The sequence below is a fragment of the Vanessa tameamea genome, chromosome 9, assembly GCF_037043105.1.
Source record: "Vanessa tameamea isolate UH-Manoa-2023 chromosome 9, ilVanTame1 primary haplotype, whole genome shotgun sequence".
NCBI classification, from domain to species: domain Eukaryota; kingdom Metazoa; phylum Arthropoda; class Insecta; order Lepidoptera; family Nymphalidae; genus Vanessa; species Vanessa tameamea.
Window position 1 is genome coordinate 5008991 of NC_087317.1, and position 25907 is coordinate 5034897.

At 33.1% G+C, this 25907-nt stretch overlaps 1 protein-coding gene across 4 annotated transcripts in view; it reads right to left on the reverse strand.

Moving 5' to 3' along the window:
• Positions 1-201: 201 nt before the first annotated feature.
• The window catches only part of LOC113394933 (rhomboid-related protein 3), an 82124-nt gene continuing 56418 nt past the window's right edge, over positions 202-25907 (reverse strand). For 2 of the 4 annotated variants that reach the window (XM_064215881.1, XM_064215882.1), the window contains 5 exons: positions 4194-4306; positions 3451-3568; positions 2351-2536; positions 1864-2136; positions 202-1701 (listed from right to left, as the gene is read on the reverse strand). In XM_064215881.1, coding sequence (XP_064071951.1) covers positions 1462-1701; positions 1864-2136; positions 2351-2536; positions 3451-3568; positions 4194-4306 — 930 coding nt within the window. In that variant the 3' untranslated portion in view covers positions 202-1461. Of the gene's footprint in view, positions 1702-1863; positions 2137-2350; positions 2537-3450; positions 3569-4193; positions 4307-9308; positions 9552-25907 lie in introns of those variants that run through there. The other 2 variants (XM_026632406.2, XM_064215883.1) reach the window with 2 other exon arrangements.

Consider the following 25907-nt stretch of genomic DNA (forward strand, 5'->3'; position numbering starts at 1 on the left):
ATAGTACAAATGAAAAAATACAGTATTACGCTAGTTAAATATAAAAATAGAAATATATAATTTTTCGTTGCTATATTCTTATTAAAAGTATTCTAAGAAAAATATCTTGTTTCACTGACAACGTAAAAAATAATCGCAACTTTAATCTGTGCAGATGTTAAATAGTATAATTATTATGTTTTATTAATAAAATAAAAAATGTTTCGTTATCAATCACTTTTAATCATATTCAATCTTATTTTCTTCATATAATCACATAATTATAATTATCTCGATTCACACTTAAAATAAATTTAAAATAAATTAAATGAAAACACTCTGTAATAATTTATACAAAAAAATCAGTCGGTTCGTGACATTATTTGATTCATATTAAAATTATACAATTAATTTTACATTAATAGGAATCAGGCACATTATATAAATTATTTATTTACTAATGAGTAGTAACATATTCATTAAAACATTGAAGCGATATACCGTGATGGTACAGAGAATACTTGCACATGGACGAATTCACTTGGGAAGTACAGACATTGCAGCGAACATAACAAATGATCACGTAAAACAAAAACTCACTTTTGAGCATCATTATTTCCGATTAATATAATCATAGCAATTGAGCAATCAGACAACATATGCATATTCAACATTCATAAAGCATTTCTCTTTCAATGAGCAATTAATTGAAGCAAATTTCGTTGATATAAACAGTTTTGATTTAATTCTACAGAACGTAAGAAATTTTCATATTCGAAGCATGGACGCGTTTTATTCTAATCTTTGGTGTGCTGGGCATAACAACGCTGACGCTCAACAAAATGCCTAGTTCAACGGTATTATTATATAAATCAATATTCACCTATGTATGTATAAAACACCTATAATTAAATAGACACGGCATTTGGTCGAGTTGTCAGTCCACACGGAACATATTATACTGTGTTGCGGTAACGCCTTCAACCTATATACTACGGACGCAGATAGTAGGTACAAAAATAGTTCACCTATCCAATACAATTAAGACTACTTAACAATTAAGTATAGCGAGGAGGCCTCGTTAGGAAATAACAGTGCAAAACATTGAAACGGTACAAACTATCTCTCGAAAACGCAGAGAGTGTACGATAAAAGTAACAAAGATTCATAAATCTTTACTAAAACGGGCATACGTCGGTACTCGACATCGAGCTCTCGGGCCTCCTCAAATAATGCTACTTATCGCGTATCACACTAAGGTAAATTGACTAGGCGTGTTGTGAGTCGGTCACACTGACGTGACTGTAATGTTAGGCTTCGACTAGGAGTAACAGAGCGCTCTACGAATACTCGGAGCTCGCTATTCATATAGCGCGGTTTGTGAGCCAGCCCGGATAAGAGGTCGGAGTACATCTCGTACAGCACTGCCAGCGGGCGGAGCGAGCGCGTCGAAGCCTACCGGTGGCGGGCGGGCCCGAGCAGTCAGAAGCCGGCGTCGGGCGGCGGGTCGGGCGGCATGTAGTGCAGCTCGTCCACGGGCGCGCTGAACACGTTGTACAGCACCGCGAACAGCGTGCACGCCGCGTACGCGCCCAGCGCCGCCCACCACAGCAGGCGCTCCCACAGCCGCTGCTGCGCGTGCTTCAGCACCAGCAGCCCGATGGTGAGCCCGGCCAGAGCGCCCGCCACGTGTGCCGCGTACGACACCGGCGGCGCCTCCTGCTTCAAATAAAACCACTTATTTTAGGCGGAATCAATTTAGGAACCATCTGTGTCATGTGGAGGCATAACTACGTTTTTATATATTATTAATTAATGAAAATGAAACGGGACCATCGAGGATCTTCGGTCCGACGTATCGTCTGAAGCATAACCTAAACTCACCTTAGTGTATCGGGCGTGTACCGCGAAGCCGACGTCACACGACGCGACGGCGAGGGCGGCGACGAGTCTCACCGCGCCGTAGCGCATGGCGTGGAAGTTGAGCAGCGCGTTGGCGAGGTGCGCCGCCAGCAGCGCGTACACGCCGCCCGACGCGCCCGCCAGGCACACGTCGGGGTCCAGCACCGACGCCGCCAGCGACCCGCCCAACACTCCCGCCAGGTATACCGCCCCGCAGCGCAGCGCGCCGTGCACCATCTCCAGCGGTAGGCCCACCTGTGACGACACGCGCAATAATGTTAACTTCTATTTATGTATTTTTATGTTTATCGAGATACATCTAAAACTAAGAATGAAGGATTCGACTTGGAATGGAACTATTTTGTAAAAAAAAGTGATGTACAAGTTATTTATTTTCATGAGAAATCACTGATCTATAGTTGTAGTTGCCGCTGTTTATATTCAAATCTTATAAATAAAATCAACTCACTGCTAATTGTACAAGAAGATTAAACGCGAGATGCAGCCAGCCAGCGTGCACCACGCTATAGGTGAGGAAGCGCCACAGCTCGCGGCGGCGATCGGGGCGGAACACGAGCGGCGAGTCCACAGGCACGGGGCCCGCCGCCGCCGCCACGCCGCCCGCGCCCCACGCGTACCACGCGAACACTCCTAGCTGGCGAGTTCATGACCGATTAATACAATATACTACCACCTTGTGAATTGTATTGTACTGTATGGTATATTTAGACGCCAATCTTATATTGTAACGAAAAAAAAATGACGGTCTTACGACGTTTTCCTTGATCGGAAAGTATGATAAGTTTTATTATAGAATTGAACACTTGAAAAACATAAGAGGCGTTTGTTCGGATTGGAACCTGCAACCTATTATATCCACTGGGTAGTATTGGCAGAATATATCTATACTTTAACATTACATAGATTGATGGAAAATTTGTTTCGTATTATCTACGAGTAAAAACCTGCACTTAATACAATATGTATATATAATGAAATATTAATAAACGTCATCTGAAATATTTATGCGTCTAACATTTAAAAATAAACTAGAAAAATACAGTTCTTATAAAGAAATATTAGTGATAGAAATGTTATATGGGAGCCAAATAAGAAATTAAAAAAATATCCAAATTACGCTATTTATGGATATGGCCGAATAAGTGTTATTCATAAAGGAAAACCCGTTAGCGCGGCCTATGTGTCTTATCATCAGCGGAGTGCACCTTGCAGAAATCGTGCGTTTGGAATGAATCAATGTGTGACGAGTGTCCGTAGTCCGCACACGGCGTGAACAGTTCGGCCAACTGTTATGATTCACGTAAACCGCTTGTTTGCACGGATGTTAAATCCGCAATTACACTTTTTAATTAACCGAGGTAACTGGAGCGGGGATCGAACAGCGGTGTTCGGCGCGTAGAAAGTGATGCACCTATTTTCTAGTTCCACTAACGGCAAATAATTCATATTCATAGCAACTGTGTTTAATTGAAACGTATGACCACCGATTTTTCTGATCGTTTAACGACTGCAATTAAGAACTATGAGATTACAATGTCTGTTATTTACCTCTAGCAACGTCACGCAGATTATGAAGAAGGGGGGTGGACAGCATGTGTACCGCTCTTGGTAGTATTTGCGGTCCCGCTCCTCCGGGAGTACCTCCATAGCCACAAGGTGCACCATTCTGAAATATACGTAAACATATTAATCTATACTTTGTGTAAAACTATTCCAAACGTTTTAACATGGCTATTTAAGATTTAATGTAAAACGAAAACCGATATTGACAACACATCCAACAAATATTAAATTACTTGCAAAATGACATAAAGTTCTTACATTAACGTTATTTATGGGGTCTAACGACGGTGTAGCAATTTATAAACCGTTTTATTACAAGAAAACACACTACATGTCAGGGTGACATGACAAATAAACATGAAAAAATATAGGAACGTCAATCAAAAACATGAGTTTATTTGAAATGAAACAGAAAACACTAAGAATTTTGTAACTTAAATTATTTATTATTGCAGTTTGTTTGGTCACATTGCACTGGAAATTTAATATAAAAACATTGTAATGGGAATTAAATTGACGTCAGTGTGTTAAGAGTCACGGCGTACCAGATTGAATGTAGCAGAACTTTTTGGTGTCATTTTACTAAAAATATCGCCGTAGACTAAATATGAGCCCTTTAAAAAACACATTTAATAAAATCTATATAGTTGCCAAAATGTAAAAGTGTAAAAAGCGTATAATTAAGGTACACTTAGGTACATTTAGTTGGAGATTTTATTATTTTTTACCTTGCAAAAAGTGTAGGATCTTCTAATATAAGATGGAAGTCGTTTTCAGAGCTGACCTCACGGTCTCTCTGGTGTACTGCGCATCTATAGCTACGTGTGCGCTTGCCGCTCATCTGAAAAATATATTCATTTATTCTCCTTAGTCTTAATAAAATAACATATAATTATATTAAATAAAACATTCGACTTTTCAAAATATCAATCACCACTCTTTACAATTATTATCCTTAATAAACGTAGATCAACGTAAGCAAGTACCGAATGAGTAATTCATAACTATTCCTGTGTACATACGAGATTATAAGAGGTAAATAAATAAATATTTTTTTACGTCACATGAATAAACAAGTAGGTACTGCCCTCAAACTGGTTATGTAATTTATTATGATTCATAAAATTATCATTTTAATATATTGCATAGAAGAAAATAATAATTAGTACAGTGTAGCTATATAATTATTAAAAATAAATTTAATTGAACTAACTTTTTAAAAACACCTAAGTTAAAAAATTTTACATCAACTTCTTATAAAAAATCTGAACATAATATATGAATCCTTATGACTACGATCATTGTTAGAATATTTAGTCAACGGCAATCACTGCTCATTTAAGGGCAATAAAGTCACAGATGAATAATAAATTCATCCCAATTTTTCTCATCGATTGGACACTATTTTATAGTTCGCTCAAACCGAACTTTATAATGTAGCCCTAAAGTGAATAATAAATATAAACTATTTCCTTAATATATTGGATTATTAGACAAACTTGTCCACTTTTGAATTAAGTATGTAATGTCAAAAAGAAAAAGGAAAAACTAGATCAATACAAACGGTACCTCAGCGAAAGCGACGATTTACCTATGACCCACAATAATATGGATAACTAAAAGTATTTATTTTAAAGTTCTAAGAAAAATCTTAAGTTATATTTTTTTTACGTTCAAAAAACTAGTTTCACTAACGTAAATTTTATTTATTTATTTTAAAGTTGAGATTTTAATAGCGGAAATCTATTTGACGCTTTTATTAATTTAACGGTTTGTGTAATCGTCTGATCTGCTCGATAAGTATATTGTTTGAAAACAACTATAACATTAAATTTCAATAGCGGCTCCGCGTTGTAATCGATTATAAGCGATATAGCGAAGATATTATTGTATTAAATAAATAAATAGTCACCTCTATTGTGTATTTTAAAACAATTATAAATCATCTTCCTAAGAATATTTATTAAACAAGTGAAAGTTTTTTTTAGAGTTTAGTAGGTAATTGTCAAACGAAGTAATAAAAATAAATGTATAGACTGGGAATTAAATTCGTTATTAATAAATTTAATTTGTTTTTTGTTAATGTCTATTATTCAACTCATTTTCTACTTGATAATAAATTAAAAAGTTATATTACTTGCTTCACATATTTGGCAGCTTAAACTAATACTTTTATTATAAAAATATTGCCATTAATTTTTATTTTACAAACTATTATTTATTATTTATTTGTTTAAATGTCTACGCAAGTGCTTATAAAATTTATTATGAATATTATGAGACATAACTGTTCTTTTTTATTATTTTCTTATTTTTATTCTCGGATGATGTAATTTATTCGTAATTAAAAATAAAATCAATGGTTATTTATTACGTACACTCACGTAACTCTACAAAACATTTTCTTTGGAAAATATAAAAATAAATATGTCTTTATGTTATGGATTTAATATATTTCAAATGCTTTCTTTGAACACGTTTTTATTTCGGTATGACAAATAATATGTGAGACACTTTAGCTTTATGAGGGTGGATTAATGTCGCGTCGAGGCGCAGTTCGCGGGCCGGCGACGGCGGCGGCTAGCTGGCACGCGTCCAGGCCTATCGAGTTATCGACCGCCACCCTCGGAGACAGCATCGACATCGATAAACATATTAGTTCTTATTTTTTAGCTGTTTTTAAGACTAGACTAGCATGGGAGACTGTTATCTGCGATTTCATCAAAAACTACTTTTAGAATAAGACTAATTGTTTTTAGTTGTTTATTATTTTTCATTTCTTCAAATATACTTTAAATTATATGTAAATCTGTAAAATTATTTAAATGTCGTCGTTTTCGGTCTCCTATATATATATTATTTTAACTGTGGGAAGTAATGCACTAAAAAGTTAATTAAATAACGTGTCGTATGTTGCGTAACTGTTTTATGCACAACTATTAACAAATCTAAAAGGATGTAAGTGCCAGTAGTAGTAGTAACAAGTACCTATGTAATATGAAAATAAACTAGCCAGTTACACTTAAGTGCCATAATTCGTTTATGACCAAGTTCGCATAGTTATGGGGCAGTGGTAAAGAGCAGGTCGCAGGTGGGCGGCGCGGTCGGTGCGCCGGTGAACGACTGGTCTCGAGCCGCGAGTCGGCCCGCAATCCATCGCAGGCCACCGCATTGTCTCCGCAGTCGTTCAACTCAGTTTCCCACGACACTGCAAATGCCCAATGCCAAAACCTAAATAGCCTAGACGCGCCGCAGACGCCGGCTATATCTGTCGCGGCAACAGGGAGTATGTACGTACCTATATTTAATTTAAAGAACAGACACGAAGAATTTGACTATGTAATTTTTTTTTAACATTTACTATTTTTTTTAATTACCGGAACTGAATGGCACAAACCCTTAATGGGATTATATCGATAGATAAAGAATTTGAAAAGGAAAATCTTTATTCGGTATTCATTTTCTAACGTAATGTAATGAAAAGTTTACATTGAATCGAAAATATCCAATTAAACTAAAATAAATCAATTTAATCATAGAACAATAAATCGATACACCTCAGGATTTGCGCGGGCTGGGCGCCAGTGGGCGCCAGTGGGCGCACTGAATCCAGCGTGGGCGCCACGTGACTCACGCCGACATCCGACACGTCCGATTCGTATCCGGAACCACTAACTAGGCACTATTGCCGTCTCGTCAAACGAGCGCTCGAGCCTACGCGACGAACTACCCATTTCAATAACTTACATTATTATTCATCATTTCGACTCACAAATATCAAACGTGCAATGGTGAGGTACTAATGCCTTTCAATTCTTATTTTAATTGAGAAGCATTTATTATTTTAAGTAAAGAGTATATTTGTGTATGTATTTGAACTATAGGTTAGGCTATAGAATGGCTTAAACGGGTAAATTTATCCTTATGTATTATATTAGTATTAAGTATCGATTAATGCGGCATATGAATTAATATCGATCTTTTTTCGTTCGGTCCTTTTAAAAAAAGTATTCATAGAAATTAAAAAAAGAGAGTTATTTATGTTAGTAGCTGCTATAGTGCTCTACTAATTTAGTAGAAGTAAATAAAAATACTGATAGTAGGTATAATATATAATAATAATATATAATACCTATACTAAGTATTTAGTTTTAGGATACACAGAGTATAATATAAATAATTTTGACTTGACAGCAATTAACGAGTTTTGATCAATCGCCACAATCATTGGCATTTTAGGAAATCATTAATTCCAAATTTCGAGTTTTTAAAATATTGTAATGTATTGTTTGCGAGCGCCGCAGTTATGAAGTTAATGACTTCTTTAACTGTAAATTTTAACGAGAAGTTTATCTAAATCTAGCATTATAATGGTAGATTTAGTGTGGTGAACTGATGTGTTGGGCACGTGAACGCTGGGAGCGTTCCCACGCGTCCACCTCCGCACTATTATGTTTTAATCTCTTCAAGTCTCTTTGCATTATTACGATACCGTGAAAGTACCTTATACATTTTGCAAGCAAGAAGGCAATGCTTTTCATCACAGAGCTCTAAATTTTAAATAGCATATTTTACTATGTCAGTTTGATAGTAAATGGTAACATATATTGTTTTTTTTTAATTCATTGGCGATTTGTCCTCTATATAACGGCAAACGTGTTGCGACATGTATAAGCTAGTTCCGGAGTATACCAATATTGCGTCATCGTTTTGAAAAAAAAAGTGTAAGAGATATCAATTAGAATTTAAAATATTTAAATTTCATAAGTAGGATCATATTCAATATAATATCGGTAAAAATAGCTAGTAAACATAGTATATCTGCATAAATACCTATGGAAGTTAATGTGCAACTTCGGTTACTCGATATTGATTTCGTGTTGCTAATTTTACTTTAGACCTTGCATGTAGTTCAAAGTAGAAAACAGCGTATATATTGAGTAGTCTTACTTAATTTGTTGCACACATACAATATGGAACATGCAAGCAGGTATGTATTATTTTGAATTGTGACTCAAATAATTCGACGTGTTGGTAAAATTATAAAAGTTGAAATGGTGTTTCCTAAATTAATAGTTACTGTATTCATATGATCTTAATATAAATGTGTCATCTTGTTAAATAAAAATCGTTAATAATTAGAGCATAAACTAAACTAAAATTTACCAAGTTAATTTATACGCTCGACATTTTTGGCAAAAATAAGTATTGCATAATAGTCGATTAAAAATTCGAAATATTCTTCCAAGTCGATTAATACACAAAATTAAAAATGGTACAGTACAATTAGCAACTGTCATTGATATATATTTTAATTTTATTTATTCAAATAATACATATTTTCAACAATATATTCTAAAAATAGAATATTATATTTTGTAATTTAAAAATATGGTAAAAAAAAATTCAATACATTTTAAATGACTAAACATACGGAGAACATTTTTTTAACTATATGGATATTTGGCAATGGATTTTAGTAAAACGATAACAAACGATTTATGGTTAGAATCGTACACGGATAATCGATATTTTTTTACTATTTTAAGAACAGCATGGATTCAAAGCTTTTTAATAATAATAGAATAGTGGAAAAGGTTTTTCTAACTGAATTGAAATGTACTTACACGAAATTGAAATAATTAAAACTATATATAAGTCAGTTCAGTTCATTGTTATACATCATCCGTGATTAGAAACAAATTTATGTTTACTATATAAATCCATATAATGTGTAGTTTTACTTAATATAGGGGTTAAATGACATAATATAACAACAATTACAGATGTTTATTTCATATAAAAATTGTCATCTGTCAAAAATAAGTATTTTTCAAACTTACCCATCACGTATGTTTCAATGAAATTTTTTCGTCACCAAAAACAATTTTTTAACGTTATTATATGTTCTACACAACACTTTTAATGTCACTATTTATGAGGTAGTTAATTATTTGTTTATTATATTTTTAATTTGGTAAGACGCTCGACGTTGAAGACGCGATCGTAAGTAGTAGTAGTTGGGAGTATGAGAAACACAACCTCCCCATACGAACGCACCGCGCAGACTGATTTCGCCGACGAGGCGATCGTCTCAGTTTAATTAGTATTGTTCGGTCCGCTGCTCGGCTCGATAGACTTTTTTTATGTTTAGGAGTGGTGGTTGCCATTTGAGAGGGTGGTTCCGGTTCCGAGGGCGGATAGTGCTTCGAAAAGCATTTTTTCTTAACGTTAATTATTAATTCAGCTTTAAACCCATTTTTTACAAAATAATGGAGCTGTAAAAATCTACACCTTTTGCAGTGCCCTTGTAAATTACCGATTCAATTACTAATTAAATACTCGACAGATATACTTTATATCTGTTCTAGTTTGTACCAATTAAAAGTCCACCAAAATGACGCGGCGGACACGATTCATCTTCTGTGCATCATCGAATGTTTGTTTGTTTGTCACTCACGCTCGAACGTTTGAAAATTTTCTGTGTATTAGTCGATTATATCGTAAATAAAATATTATTTCTAAATTTATATGTAATAGACGAAGTAGGCAATTATCCAATAATAACTGTTATAAAATATATTTCAAGGTGAATTCAAACTTAATTTTTCATCTGGTACTATATATTATACAATTATTTTTTAAAATTGTAGAATTCGTTTATGTATTTCAGTTTAAGCTTTTTGAAATTGAATGATGCCCAACTGTGAGACTGTGTGAGAGTGTGTTAACGGGCTGGTATTATTTTTAGGTACTTCTATATGTAAGTCACGTTACTTAATCTCATACTATAATAATTTATCTTATATTATCTTTTTAACTATGAAACATTTGTACAACATCTACATATTTTAGTGTTCGTTTGCGTTTGGTAACCTGTTTGATATACAGGATATTTGTCAGTAACGTTGGTGTAAATATATGATGTTACAACACCTCAAGATCTCAATCAGTTGTTCCAATGTTTTCTATATGTCCATAATTAAGTTTTCATATTTTAGAAAAATATTAGAACACAATGTTCTGACCATCTACAGAATTGATTCTACTTAAGAGGAGTTACCAGTAGATGTAGACGATTTATAAATGTACATATACCTACCCATTTAAAACCATTATTTATATATTCATTTCTGAAATAATAGTGTTACATATATTATATATACGAAATATTCTACCACAATATATAAAAACATTTCCATGAAACTAAGTAACAATTAGTTTATTGGGACTTTTAAAGTCAGAAAACCATACAATAAAGAACGTTAGTAAACAATGCACGATTGCCTCAAAAGAAATATAGATAATAAAATAAAATAGAGAAATCTATACCATATGCTAAAATATAACTCAAAATTAAAAATATATATACATACTATATTCCATATTATTAATTGGTAAGTGCTTGTCAAGGTCGTTTGATAAAATCTTTACTGTTGACTATAATATATTAGTATCGTTTCCAAATATTAAGTACTGTTTACTCTATATAATATTATCATTGCTTATGTTATCAAGTTATAAGAGGAGATGGCCCAGCAGAGAGAACTTATGGATCATAACGGATGGTCGCGGTTTTATTTTAAGGCAAGCGTCTGTGAGGTTTCATATGTTTAATCATTCTTAGTTTGAGGTGAAGGTGAGGTGAGACTCATGCAGGTGGAGTCAGCCACCACGTTCTTAGTGAAGGGGGCATTTGCTAAACTGTGATATATTTAGGTTCTGTGACTTAATGCGATCAAAGAATATTTTGGGATAATAACTAACAATAATATTATTGCATCGTATTATTAAAGTATTCGTGCTAATAATTTGTTTTCAAATAAAAGCACATCTGGAAAGGATACACCTTTACATTCATATTTGTAATCCATTCCAGATGTTAAGCAATATGGATAATAAGGTCTGAAAGTACAATAAGTAATGTATTGTCTCAGGTAATCAAGTAATGGCAAAGTTAGAGGAAAAACATTTGTTTTCAAATTGAACACGACGCGTACGGTGGTAAAACATTTTTTGTAAAAATATAATTTGGTCTCTGTGTTCAGTTTTGGTCACATTTTGCTAATAGTTAACGTAAGGGCTGTTTAATGCTAAGGTACAATTAATCACCTATACTTTTTTCCATAGTGTCTGCGCCTTATATCATCTTACACGATGCGGATAATTATTTAACGTTTACTTTATTATTTATAGGTAATTATTGTTTGTATAATTTACCATTGTGTTCACTATTTCTATTTATACAATTCTGTTTTGTGTCTAACATATTGAAATTTACCAGACCTGTTTGAATTTATTGTATTTTAGAATATGATTTAAGTGAATATTGCGTTAGCAATTTAATGTATTTTTCTTTTATTATTATATTGCCTGTTAAATTTTATTCGTAAATCTTTATTGTAACTTCCATAATATTATACAAAAAAATAACGTATTTAATAAGTGTCAACTTCATTTAATCTTTACATTCATTTAATATTTAAAAGTTTAACTGTTATAAAATATTTAATTATTATTAATAGGTTTCAGATTAATCCATAGTGTTAAAATACTGTTGAAACTCCAATTGATCAACATTTGAGTGCGTTTATATAATCTGATAGTAAAAAAAGAGGCGAAATTGTACTTACAACTAATTCATGACTTTTTACTTTCTTTATAATTAAAATTAAAATATATTTTTAATTTCTTTGACATTGTAAATGATTATAAAAAAACTTTAGTCGTGATTCCATTAACTAATTTATAATAAAAAAAATAGTAATTATATTTCTGAAATTAATTTTACAACTTATTATGTCTACTAAATATATTTAATGTACAGAATCTCATGTTTAATGTAAATGAAGAAACAGATGGATCGGCACAAATTTTTGATCCTGGTAATGACATTTCACGGTTTGTTAACACAATTCTCAAAGAGCTTATCGGTCAACACTGCCTAGTTATTAGCAACAATGGCAGGTGGGCACCATGAGGTTAATTTGCCCAATATTTATTCGCAAGATGGCGTCGACACAAATCGTAAGTCATTATGATCGCCATTTGGAGAGGTGCCTTTACTAATGTGCTTATAGGCCTGTAGGTGAGAATGCTTTTAGGGGCGTATGTAGGTTATAAATTTTCGTATTGGGTTCTAAAAAATCTATACGATACAGTAAAATTTATTTGTTCCCATCCAAAAATTCAAGATATTTTATAATTACTGATATAATATGCATGTACACAATGAGCGAAGATTATGAGATTCTATTCGGACCAGCCCATGTTTTTAATTAATTCATCTTGTGTTCGGCGTTGACGTAAAACTTGCTTGTGAAATGACATCAGAACACAATTTTAACCAATTTCAGCTATTTTAAAAGAAAGGAAAATAACTCATAAATTTAGAGGCAAAGTGAAGACTTTCGCTTTTTATAACTATTTAATTAGTTTAGTTACGATATATTATCATTTTTTTGTAATTAATAGCATAAAACATCCAACTCACAAAAAATATTGGACAAAGAATAAATAATCTCTTAACAGGGGATTTATTCCAGAAAGCTTAGATAAATTGGAGATTACTGAGAAAATATAAAAAAATAATAAGAGAAGGAATGAAATTTATAAAAAATATGTAGGTAAGTTTTATAAGATTTTTGTGTTTATTTATATTGTAGATAACTGTATTATTAAATAAAATAAGAAACATTAAAAAAACTTAACCAATAATGGTTTTCGATATCGAATTCAAGCACAACATAATCGAGAACTGTTCCGTTTTACTACTGGAGGTAACGGGACGTCAAGGTACTGCATTAGTTAACGATCCCGACATATGGCGCGAGTCTGTCGTATTAATATAAAATTTTTGTTAATCTACTCCAAACAGACAGTCATTCCCCTTTCTACCATGGTCCCAATATTTTTGTAAAGTCATTAGTAGACTTCGAGTTTTTTGATTATTTGACTAACGGATTTAAACTAATAGAAAAATGAAAATTATAAAACGAATTTCTAAATGTATTTAATCGTAAACATATAGTTAAGGTTGTAACAGCTAAAATATGCTGCTAATCTTTACACGATTAGCGAAAGCTTGTTTTTTTACAAGGCGGTTAATAATAATCGTGGATCAGGTTGGTGGCTGGTTGAAGTAAATTAGCTCCCGTCATAATTTGGACAAATCGATTTAGATCGGACGTATATCTGGCGGTGCTTTTGTCGAATGATTTAGTAGCGCCGGCAAATTGAGCCTTCCTGATCGACTTAAAATCGATACATCGCCTCTACACACATCCCGATGCCAATTACAAGGATTTGAATTTAATCGCCTTGTAATTTATTTAATAGAACGATTTTATTAAAGTATTACCATTATTACATATTCTAAGTTTCTACAGTTTAAATTTGATAAATATTACCTTTGCTATTTTTGTTTAATTTAACTTGTGTTTCATAATTTTTTACTTTTTCATTTTGTCATTTTATAGACTAAGGTCAGGCGACAATTCATAAATAACCTAAGTATCTTGTTTGTGATATTTAATGTGATATAATTTGAACATTACATTTTCAGGAATATAATATTCGGATCGTATGTTGCGTAACTCTACTTTGCAACTCATAGAGCTGGAAGAAAAACAGTATAGAATAGCGGCTTGAGATGTGAAAGTGATTCAGTCAGTGAGTCATATGTTACACCACGTTACGCACGTCTATTGCTAATGTGATTGACCGGCCTTGCTGCCCGCATTAACCGAAATTCGGTTACGCTTACGACGACCGGCAGTACACTCTAGCTTCAATCTATCATGTTCATAAGAAATACGACGTAGTTTGTCGTATGACTGGTCAATTCTCAATATTATTTGCTTTTCTAAGAACTCGAATATTGGGCATCACCATTTCTTGTAATAATAGTAAGATTTAATGCTCAGTGTGTTTAATAAGGTACGCTTGGCGTGTTATCGAAATGTTTAAATTGATCATTCTGAAGAATATGAATTTGTAAAAAAAATTATAATCATTTATATTTCCTATAAATGATCGGATATAAGGGAAGTTTAATAAACAATAACCTGGGGGCTATGGATGTGTTGTGCATTGCTCTTGACATGCAATCGGTCAAATCCGTGTACAAGGCTCTATCACGGAACATGATTTGCGATCGATTTTAAAGAGTATCACTTTGAATGTTACCCACATTAATTTTAAGTGCTTAGTGATAACTTTTTCAAAAAAATAAATTGCTATCAAACGTAGAAATTAATTTTGCATTGTTCAACATAGGAATATAATGTTTGCGATGTTCTGTGATACGGTATGTAATGTAGATCGAAACGGTAGTATAGGCAATGTTCTGTTTTGAGTAAATTTGCATTTGAAATTGGAGCGCGATGGCACGAGAGCCCACGGCGGCGCTACCAACTGCACCATGCATGCTCCTACGCATTACGCTTCGTTATTATGATGATTACACGCCACTCTTAACTGTTAAAAATCCATACACTTTATTAATATGATACTATTTATTTAAAGCCATAATTTTGTCTTCGAACCAAGAATATGATTACTACATAAACCTACCTACGTTTGTTTTCACGATAATATAATGATTGGTATTATATTGTGAACGAGAACAATTTGAAATAAAATGTTTTAAAACAATTTATTTTGTTCATAACCTTATCAAAATGGATGACCAAATAATTGTAAGTATTTCGCTAAATATTGATCTTCAAAGGATGCAGGATAAAACATAAATTGTGTGGGAAGTGCGAAAAGACGTGTCAGCGCTGTGTCGGCTCTTACGGCTGGTTGACTGGGGCGGCGAAATAATTTAACGTGAAAACGACTGAGCACTTTTAATAAATATATTGTATTTCTTTATTCAATAGATATGAATTGGGATAATTATCAAAATATAAATATTCATATGTTTATCAAGGATTCTCCGAGCCCATGGAAATAACTTTATATTCGGCTTTTCTCTTCTCTAGAATGTATGACTTTTTTTGTTTAAATTCGCGTTCGTGTTAGTGAACATTTGATGGTAAGTGGTGACTATCACCACTCGCCGCTTAATCACCACTCACTTATGGAACTAAGATATTACGTATTAAAAATGGTTCAAAATTATAACAATTGTTCACGTAAAAATAATTGCTGCAAGGTATATTTTTTAATTTTATTACATGCATTTGTCGGGTGACATTCTGCCAACTTGTATATATATATATATATATCCCAAACTGTTTTAGATAAACCAAACGGAGACTTTAACCTACAGTAATAGAGATTTTGAGCGGTAGTTTTTTAATCAAGAAATAATCTACTCAAGTCATCTACTCAAGTCAAGAAACTCAAGACTAGTGACTGGTACAGTGAGTCCTGTGTGTAAATTAGTACACAGCTTAACGATATACAGGTATTATTTCGTTATATCCATTTGTGTCGTATGTCACGAAAATTAGTATTCCACATATGGCGTCACCGATATTACAGATATGTTATATAATATAATCAAGGATATATACAAGTTAAATATATGAAGTTCACGTTATAATACGATGCAGTTAGTCAGCAACAGGCAGCCAAAACACAGAATTGTTCCCGCTTACAATAGATGAGCTCGTATTTACATTACCCGGCGTGATTGTGCTTTTAATAGACAATGACCGTGACAACACGTGCATAATATATGAATATTGTATCTCGTCATATACCCTACAAGAACTACGACAAATACTGTTATTATTATACTTAATCGACGCATTGGTCGACTGGCTAGCTTATAAGGTGCAGATCTCGAGATCTCGGGTTTGAGTACCGGAATAGTAGATACAATAATATTGTTTTTTCGAGAGGCCAATTTCATAGTTAGAGAATTAAGAGACTGCACCTGTGTTAATGCATCCTTGTGCACTATCTCTCACACGTTATATATATTCTAGAAGATCGCAAGTCTTTGAGATTTGCTGTCTTGGCCGATCGGTTATAGTTATAAAATAAATACTTATTCATTTTACGTTTGTCATATTAATAAATCAACCATAAGTTTGCATATTATTATTATTAATTTTATTTATAACTATATATACTGCAACTACTATTACTATATAACTAATTTTATTAAGCGCTATTTATCAATAAGTTCTATGAAAACATTGGGAAACTACGATCCTCACCTTCCCATCGTCTTGGAGTGGACGATTCGAAATTCATCGCCGATGATACAGTATTTTATTTTTTGTTTCGTTATGTAACATTGTTAATAATATCTGTCATTTTAAAAATAATAAATAAAAATAGAGACTCACTAGACCTATATTTGTACTAACTTTTGTGACATAGGCCTACGCCTAGTTCAGGGGTCAGGGACTTCAGTAAATGTAACTGTGAGCTGTATGTTAAAAAAACCTCAACAATATTATTGCTATTTTATATTTGGGACTTATATGGGATTATTTTTCTTTTGTTAAATAATGGCGTTCAAAGGTCATATATTATAACAAGATTATGATATGTTTTAATAAGAATAATAGTAGTATTTATTATTTAAACGTACATTATTATTTAAACGTAGGGTAAATTTTGAATAATGAAAAGAGATTATATTGATCCATTTCTTAAAAAACACCGTTGTTATCAATTTATTTAAATATATCTTCTTGCTGTTTTTCACACAATAACTTAAAAAATTCTTCAACACCAAGTTGTTATCGGGATAGAAAGATGTCTTTGATTATAAAGAACACAATGTTTACGGTGCATAAGATTAATGCTGACTCTTAGAAAATAGTCTCTATGCAAATGTGTATCTCGTGCCAGCGACAGGTGACGTGCGGCAGCCTTAATTGTTTTTTGTGAAATATTCAAATATTATGACGTTTTTTCCCTTAATTTTTTATATTTGACTGGCGGGTGCGTACCAGGTGGTCTCAGAAAAAGTTCCTTTTTGCTATAACAGCTTGCTTTCATGTATAATGTGGTACATAGTATTGACTATGTAGTCAATAGCTTTTAGGAAGTAAGCGCTATATAACAATCTTTAAAATTCAATGAGACACGGATATTTTATTATTATACATATATAGTGTATTATAATTAAAATATAATAATATTAAATTATAAGTATATAATTGGACAAGATATAATGAATATATTAAATCATTAATTTACATATAAAAATAAATATGTAATATTAAATTAATCGGTCACAAGAGGCGTTGTATGATTTTGACACATAAGATAATATTATGAGAGATTTGATAATTGGCGATTAGTAAATCTTATAATTAAAGGAAACAGAGATAACGATGCATTTTTTATCTAAAACAGTTGTCAATGTGGTGACACTTGATCTTAAGGGGTTACATGCACTTTACTGTGTTTTAACGTAAATATAGTGACAAAAAGCGGCAAAAAATGCGTTGAACTTTCATCAGACAGCTGTTTCGTGTCTTTCGTATCGTGTTTGGATACTTGACAATACTCAAACGAACTGTTATTTTGTAAACAATATGTACATATATTTCGTGACATTTGTATGTTACTACATGTATTGTATGTTGCTGCCTATACTTTCTTATTACATTTTTAAAATTATAGAAATATCTGGAAAGAATAGTTATATCAGTAAATTTTATAGTTAGTATAAAAATTAAAAAAAAGTCTTTCTTCTACCATCTAATCCACTTGGCGTGTGCGGCTGGCGTGCGTCGGCGCGCGCGCACCTGCTGTACAATTATCTGGTCATTAGTCGGCACGGAACCCGCGGAAACCCAAAATTAGTGCGTGCACAACCCTAATCGTACTCCGCGAACTCGATCATTGTACAATTGAGGTAAAGCCAAGAAGAAATGTTAAGGTATAAGAGGCTTAAGTTCTGTGACCACACATGGTCCGATTTTTATCTCATAATTGCAGGTCTCGCGTTGAATCCTTCATTAGGGGCGTATAGGTCGGGCAAGGTGAGGGGTCCGGAGGGGGTGGTAGTGTGAGGACACAATGGGCGCCCCCCGCGGTATTGTGCGCTAATGTATGCGCGCGCGGCGTCGCCGACAGCGGCCGCGACGCCACAACACAAACATTTCAACGCATCTAATTTATTGTCGTGTCGCAGTGAGCCGTGCGCGCAAAAAATATTGTCTTAAGGAGCAGCTCTGCGAGGCACTTCGATAATGTCACGTGCGAGATTGTAGATCTACGATAACAGGGCATCAGCAGAGGATGGTAAAAAAATCTATAAAACAAGGTTGAAAGTTTTATAAAATACAGTAAACACGTATTTCATTTCTCAACTCAATGTAAGCAATAAAGAGTAAGAAAGAAATTAAAACATTTAATATGTGCATTAATAAAATGTTAAAATTGATAACGACCAGAATTAAATATTTGTCCTCGCTCCACCTTAAACAGAACTGAACACAGATTTGACGGAGGATGACTCAGTTGTTGAGAGCAATTTTTGAATATTATAATAATATGTAAACTAGTTGTTGTTCCATGGAGCATTCATGCTGTTGTCGTCTATAGATACAATTAGTGACATTTATTAGAATAGCGATTGTGTTAGGATGAATGACTGTTTATATTTGAGTGTCTATTGAATTGAAAGAATTACAATGAGCATAAGAAATACAAATTGTAAGAAGAAAGTGTAAATAAGTATAATTTTAGTTCAAGATTTTATTAAATTGCTTACATTACGATATACCCTAAACGAAAAAATTGTTAATAAAAATCTCAGTAACCAAATGAAACCAAGATTTTATTATTTAATAACTTTTGTTAAGGTTACACTAACTAGTAAACATCGATCGATATATCTCTTCGATGTTTTTACACTTTGCGCAAATTTAAGAATATTCATTATTTTTTTTCAAGTAAATATATGTATCCTGTTGCAATACTCACAAGGCTTTTTTTATTTATATAAAGCTGTACCTAAAGAATAACTTGCTTTAACTATTAATGATAATATAATATTCGCTTAATATTTATTAAGTAGCAAATATAAACATATATACATATAACTTGGGCCACCCAGTTGTGAGATTGCTCGTTCTGCTCCTCAATTGGTAGCTGCAAAAACTACATTTGCATAGAGCGCGATGCTTGTGATAGCGGCCACCGCGAGTTCTACTCTCATCACTAGGATTAAGAATTTTTGGATAAGCTATTAAAGTGACTAGAAATTATAAAATAATTTTTAGTAGATATTTGCATAAGTATATATCGCAATATCGTCTCTTGTGTCGCAGCTAAAAATATAACATGGAAGTAATAACTTTAAACTATTTTATTCTTATTTTATAATAAACTTATCATAATTTCTGATAGATTGTAAAGTTACAAAATTGAGAATTAAACTTTTTCCATTAAGGAAAAATTATTGTCATTAAAATAATCTTATTTAAAGTAATAGACCAACGAACATTGTTTAAGTTTGAGTTGTTAAATCGTGATATTTCCGTTCTTATTAAAATTTCAAAATATACAAATTAACATTCTTAATATTGAGTTTTATGCAATTGTGGACAAGATTCCTTTTTCGCATAGAAGATCTTACCATTCATGTCTACACTCTGCTCATGATAAACCCACTCTTTGGTTGCGGTGACGAATGTTGATGCCACCCACTGTACGCACGACCCCATCTGCCGCAGCTCCAACAAATACGATATTTATGTCCTTGGTTTATATTTATTTTACTCATTTAAGTGAGCCCTTTACTGAACTGGCTTTGCATCTTCACTTCGGACAACTTCATTTAGAACCTATTACTTTGTATTTTGTTAATTAAGAACAGTAGGTACCTAATGTTGCAGCAACTCATTGTATTTTTTTAGAGTTTTAATATATAAATACGTTACTTTATAATATTGAACATAATTCAATATTTCAACCACATCTGGAATTAATTAATCATTTAAGATGTGATTTCTGTATTTATAAAATAATTATGTTGAAAATATTAATGTCACGATATAAATATTATATTCCAATATATAAAAACTAAAAAGAGGCAAAAATATATTAGAGGAGACCTTTGCCCAGCGGTGCGACATTTAGTGTTGCTACTATATACTACTGGTTATTACCTAATAAATTATTTAATTCCTACGCAAGTCACATTGACCTTAATTTTAATTTCTATATAGTAGAAATATATTTATCGAAAACGTGTCAAAATAAGTTTATGCTTTATTATTAGACACAATTAACAATACATTTATTACATATATATTAATATAAAACGAATGTGCGTATTTTTATTACATAGAAGGTCGTCTTTCAACGCACCATACCGCAGAGTTAAGGCAATAAATTACTTGGAATATAAAAATATAACCAATTAAAATTCTTCAGTACGCAAATCTAAAGCAAATTCCGATGTGGGGCTTATTTCAATACTTAATTGGCCGGCGTGTAAATTAGAGGACAATATAAAAATATACCGACGAGGGACGGTTGATCAGCGATCTCGGCTTTATTATCGTAAGATTAATCTGGTTCGCGCGAATTGTGACGATGCGAAATGCGTAATTTTTCAATGAATATTGATTGTGATTTACTTTTGTGCCATTACATGTTATGTCTTAGTATTTGGTTTTAAAATTTATAATGGGATAAGGAAAAATAGGGGTTTTGACATTTAATGTTGTTTATTCTAATTCGAGCGTGTAAGGTCGACGGTGTAACCATCTTCTCAATAACTAAATAAATTAACTTATTTACCCATAACAGACAAACTATTATAAATTATTTTGTACCCTTTCATAACTCAAAATAAACAGAATCACTTCGTAACGCTTTCTAAGATGAACTTGGTCTCTTCTTTTTTTCAATTTAGAGTAAGTAAATGGATTAAAGAAATACGAAATTTGTTGCAATTTCTTTAACGTCAATATTATCAATGACCAATGGTTCTTTAGTTCATTGTGCCGGATATGACAGAAAGAAATTTACTTTTATATTGGCTCATATACAAGACCAAACAAATAATATTAATTAAAATTTAACGTATAAGGACGCGTGGCAAAAAGGAGACAGCTCCGTGTAGCTGTGTCGAAGCACAGCACTTTTTTCAGTTGCTCAAAATACCTCGGAAATTTGGCAAAATCAATAAACAATTAATTGAACAAAAAAAAAAACAGATAAAAAGTCTGTATTTTATTTAAAAATTTACTTAGGGGGTTTGTGCAAGCCCGTCAACAAAAATATTTTTCACGTAAACATTAAAACGAAATGATGGATTCTACGATCTTCCTGCTTTGAAATATTTTTAAATTCTTTCATTAGATACCAAATATGAGTAGTCCATTACAGACGCATTCCAGAGTGAAATTATTTATTTTGTGCGGGCGTGAGTTACTGGCAGGCCCGCCCCTTCGTTACTATGTTAATCGAGCTACCTAAACGGTATACCTGCTTTAATACCCTTTAACAAATAAACGAATAAATAATTCTAACTTAGGTTATAAGAATTTTCAATTGTGAATAGAGAAATATCAATTTAATTAAATATCAAAGTAACTAAAATGTTATTCGTAAATTCCGCTATAATATTTTTTATAGTTTTTCAATTAGAGTACGCAATTATTGAGTTCATTTATGGACTAAAAATCAAAGTGCAAAGGTTTACATTACACGAACTCACGGTTCTGAATGTCATAATTAGTATACCTAATAATACTAGCTAGTTACGTAACGATTAATAATGAAAAAATAAAGGCTATGCTTGTTTCTATGTGTTTATGATTCTAAATGTGTATATGTTGACCAGTAGGTCAAAATTACAACAAGTTAAGACAGGCAGTTGTTAATCAGAGAAAGTAGGCACTATTCTATTCTGAAACTACTGAATTTGATGTATGTTGCTTAAGTCTGATTATCGCCCTAAGAACATATTTTAACGACCTGATTACAAAACATCAAAATTTACCATCATAACATTTATATGAATATATGAATTTGCATGTTTGTTCGAAATAAACTTTTTTTCTACACTTATTTCCATTTTTTTATTGGTAGCACTAAAAACTCACCAATAGTTCGTCGTTGACAAAAAAATATTTACATTTATTTTAAAATGTTATATTACTTGGAACACCACAATACTGAGTTCTGCTGTTTGGCGGTAGAATATCTGATGAGTGGGTGGTACCTACCCAGACTGACTTGCACAAAACCACCAAGTAAAAGATAAAATTGCCCAAGAGATATCGCAATGACCGTGAAAACTATAAGATAACAAGGGATTTTTCACTGAACCTAAGTAACCTCTTTAACAGTCTTTAAAATCGGAAAATGTAAACGTTTTCCAATTCAAAGATTTTTTTGTATTTCCACAGACGTACTTGCCGTGCCGTTGTTATGTCATAATTATACTATTTTAATGAGCCTCCTTTTTTCGTTTCAATATTTTGAAATAATGTTACTCAGCATTAAAATGAAATCGCATTGGTATTATAATTTAGCGTCCTTACTTAAATAATCTTGAGTGTTGCTAAAAATGTACACTTACGAGGATGTTAAGGTTAGTTTAGGTTCTTTAGAAATTTTATATATTCTAAAAAATGGTACACTTTGTTTATTAAAAATACAATAAAATTAAACATTTGTCAAAAAATCGAAAAGGTAGGATAATGTAATTGGTTATTAAAAAGTGCATATATCACTGGGCGCTGAGTGTGGAGAGGCGCATGCGCGTGGGAGACTGGATATGCCCGCCACGCCCCTTCATTAACATGCTAATGCTATCTGGAGCTGCGCTTGCGCACGCCGCCGCCGCCGGCGGTGGTACTGGATTGATATTATGTGATACAATTAACACTACCTATGAAATTATTAGATACCAGTGCATATAACATGATTATTAAAAAGGTGAATGTATACTTTTATACTCTATCTTTACATAGTTGTATTTAATCTTCCCCATAAAACTGAGTTGATACAAAATTATAAGGACAATTAAAAGGCTATAAAGTTAAACAAAGGATATTAAATTTAACTTTTTTATAGTTTATTAATTTAATATCGAAGCGAGAATAATTAAGGTCATTTTCAATTGGCCGTGGTGTTTGTTTGGGTATGTGTGTGGCCATAAGGCGGCGACAATGCTTGCTGTAATGTATGCGCGCCAGGGAGGTCCTCCACGTGGGAAGACCGATCCCACATACACCTTTCTCTTTTACCCATTAATGGACAATTGAGACAGGTGCCGTATTTGGTACTATTACATTGTTCCTACGCCTACCATTACCATTAAACTTCATAATTTTCGTAAATGTGAAATGTATTGGTACACTTTTCGAGCAGTCGCTTCTGATTTTACTAACTACTGGAACGACATGTACATAGTTTTGTTATTCGCGACGTCTATGCGCTACGTCCATATCGTAGCACCGTAGCATCTTGTCGCCGCTTGAAGCTCTATGTAATTCAATAGGACTTTAGTATCCTAATAATAAAGTGCGTTTTTTAATTGGACGTGATTAAATCTTAATAAATCGACTGAGTTTCCCACACGCGGCACAATCGCTCGTAATTACGCCGCCGGCGGTTTCTGTAATTTGCCGATGCCCTGAGGGCTCATGCAAAAATTACGCTGTTTCAGCAACACATCTCCAAAGTGTAAGCTGTGGAGCAAGCAGCTGCTATAAGATACTCATTACATTTATGTATTTAGACTAGCCTTTTTCGTAAGCTGCATTATTTTTGGAAAGATTACCCGAAAAGATTGCGCATTCAATTGATTCTATAATTTCTAACTTTAAATATGTGTTTTTGTTGCTAATTCCGGAACAGCGATCGTAATTTAAGTTCTAGGTATAAACAAGATAAGTTTCGTTTACTTGGGCCACACATTGTAGGACGATCGCGTGCGCGTGGCGGGCGTCTCGGCCGACCGCAAGCCGCGGCGTCTTGAAACACACTCTTCAATTATCAATCGTAAATTCCGATGCCACTACATTGACGATACAACGACTGCGGTTAACTTATTGTCTACCTGTCTTATATTTATCTTAACATGCTTATTATTCGAAAAGAAACTACCCAAACGTTTAGATTCGCGTTTTCCAAATAATAATTTTGACTGGCTTACAATAAGTCATGAAAAGGTATAAAGTTAAATTATTTTAAATCAACATTTGAGTTACACGTTAAGCTCCAATTAAGATTTTATATTTCATATGACTCAAGGCGTCTATTTACCTGCGTTACAAGGAAATATTTTTGGGTACATGATATGGCCATACCAAAAGTAATTTATATTGGAATGTGATATAAGGAGCCCGGGGGCACGCGCCGGTCGGGCGGTTTTAATCATCTTAACCCAGGCTAACTGCTGTAAAACACTACCGAGGTCCGCCACAGCATCAAGTAGGCGCCACGCCCGCGTTCCGCTCACAAACGTTTTAGATATTTATCTGTTCCGACATATATTATAAAGCAGTTATTACACTTTTTTATTATAAAATGAAAATTTAATATTCAGATTTATTAAAAGTCTTAACAATGCTGATATGAAAGAATTTCAACCAGATTTTTAATAAACTGACTCAGTTATCAGGGTCAATAAATAGCAACTCTAATTCCTGTTACATCACCTCAAAACAGATTGTGTTACAAAACTAGTCACGAACATTTGAGCAATAAGCAGAAAATTTGAAGAAAAAACGGTTAATAAATATTGATTCATAACAAACGAATCTATCTGCATATTATTATAACTGCCGCGGGCCAATCGCACAGAATTAAGAACTAGGTATTTCAACATTATAAGATAAATATAGACAATTTCGCGGATTTAAAAATATCATAAATAAGTTATTTTTTGCTACATTACTTGCGACAATCGCACGGTTTGGATGCGAATCGATTCGTTCAATTCCCGTGTCATTTTTGAGTGTACGAGTGACGGTTGTCGGTTGGCAGTTGTCACGGTCTAGGTGTTGCCGGATACGGTTCTCACGGCGCCGGCGCCGGCATTGACGGCAACAACCTCTCAACGATTGCGGTCTTTAACAGTGTGCATTATTGCTGGTTATCCACTTAGCATTGCGGACCTTTTAACGGAGAAGAATTCAGAACGTTGACATCATAATGAAGACTACTTTTTAATATTTTCACTAGTTTCCGCCCGTAACTTTGCTCGCATGTGAAGGTCAGAGCCGGGGCAGGTATTAAGTACCCTATGTCTTTTGTTCGCCTGAAAAAGTGTATCAATTGTGTAGCTAAGATGTGAAACCGTATTCCCATTCGTATTTATAATATTATAGGTTAGGATGTAATTTGTATTATACCTAATCCTAATTTGATTTCCAGAATTAATAACACATTAACTAAAGATTTAATATCGTTCAATAAAAACAATTCCTTGGCGTGTTTGTGGAATATTAACCTAAATTATATTAATGTTGTAATTTTAACACGTAATAAACTAT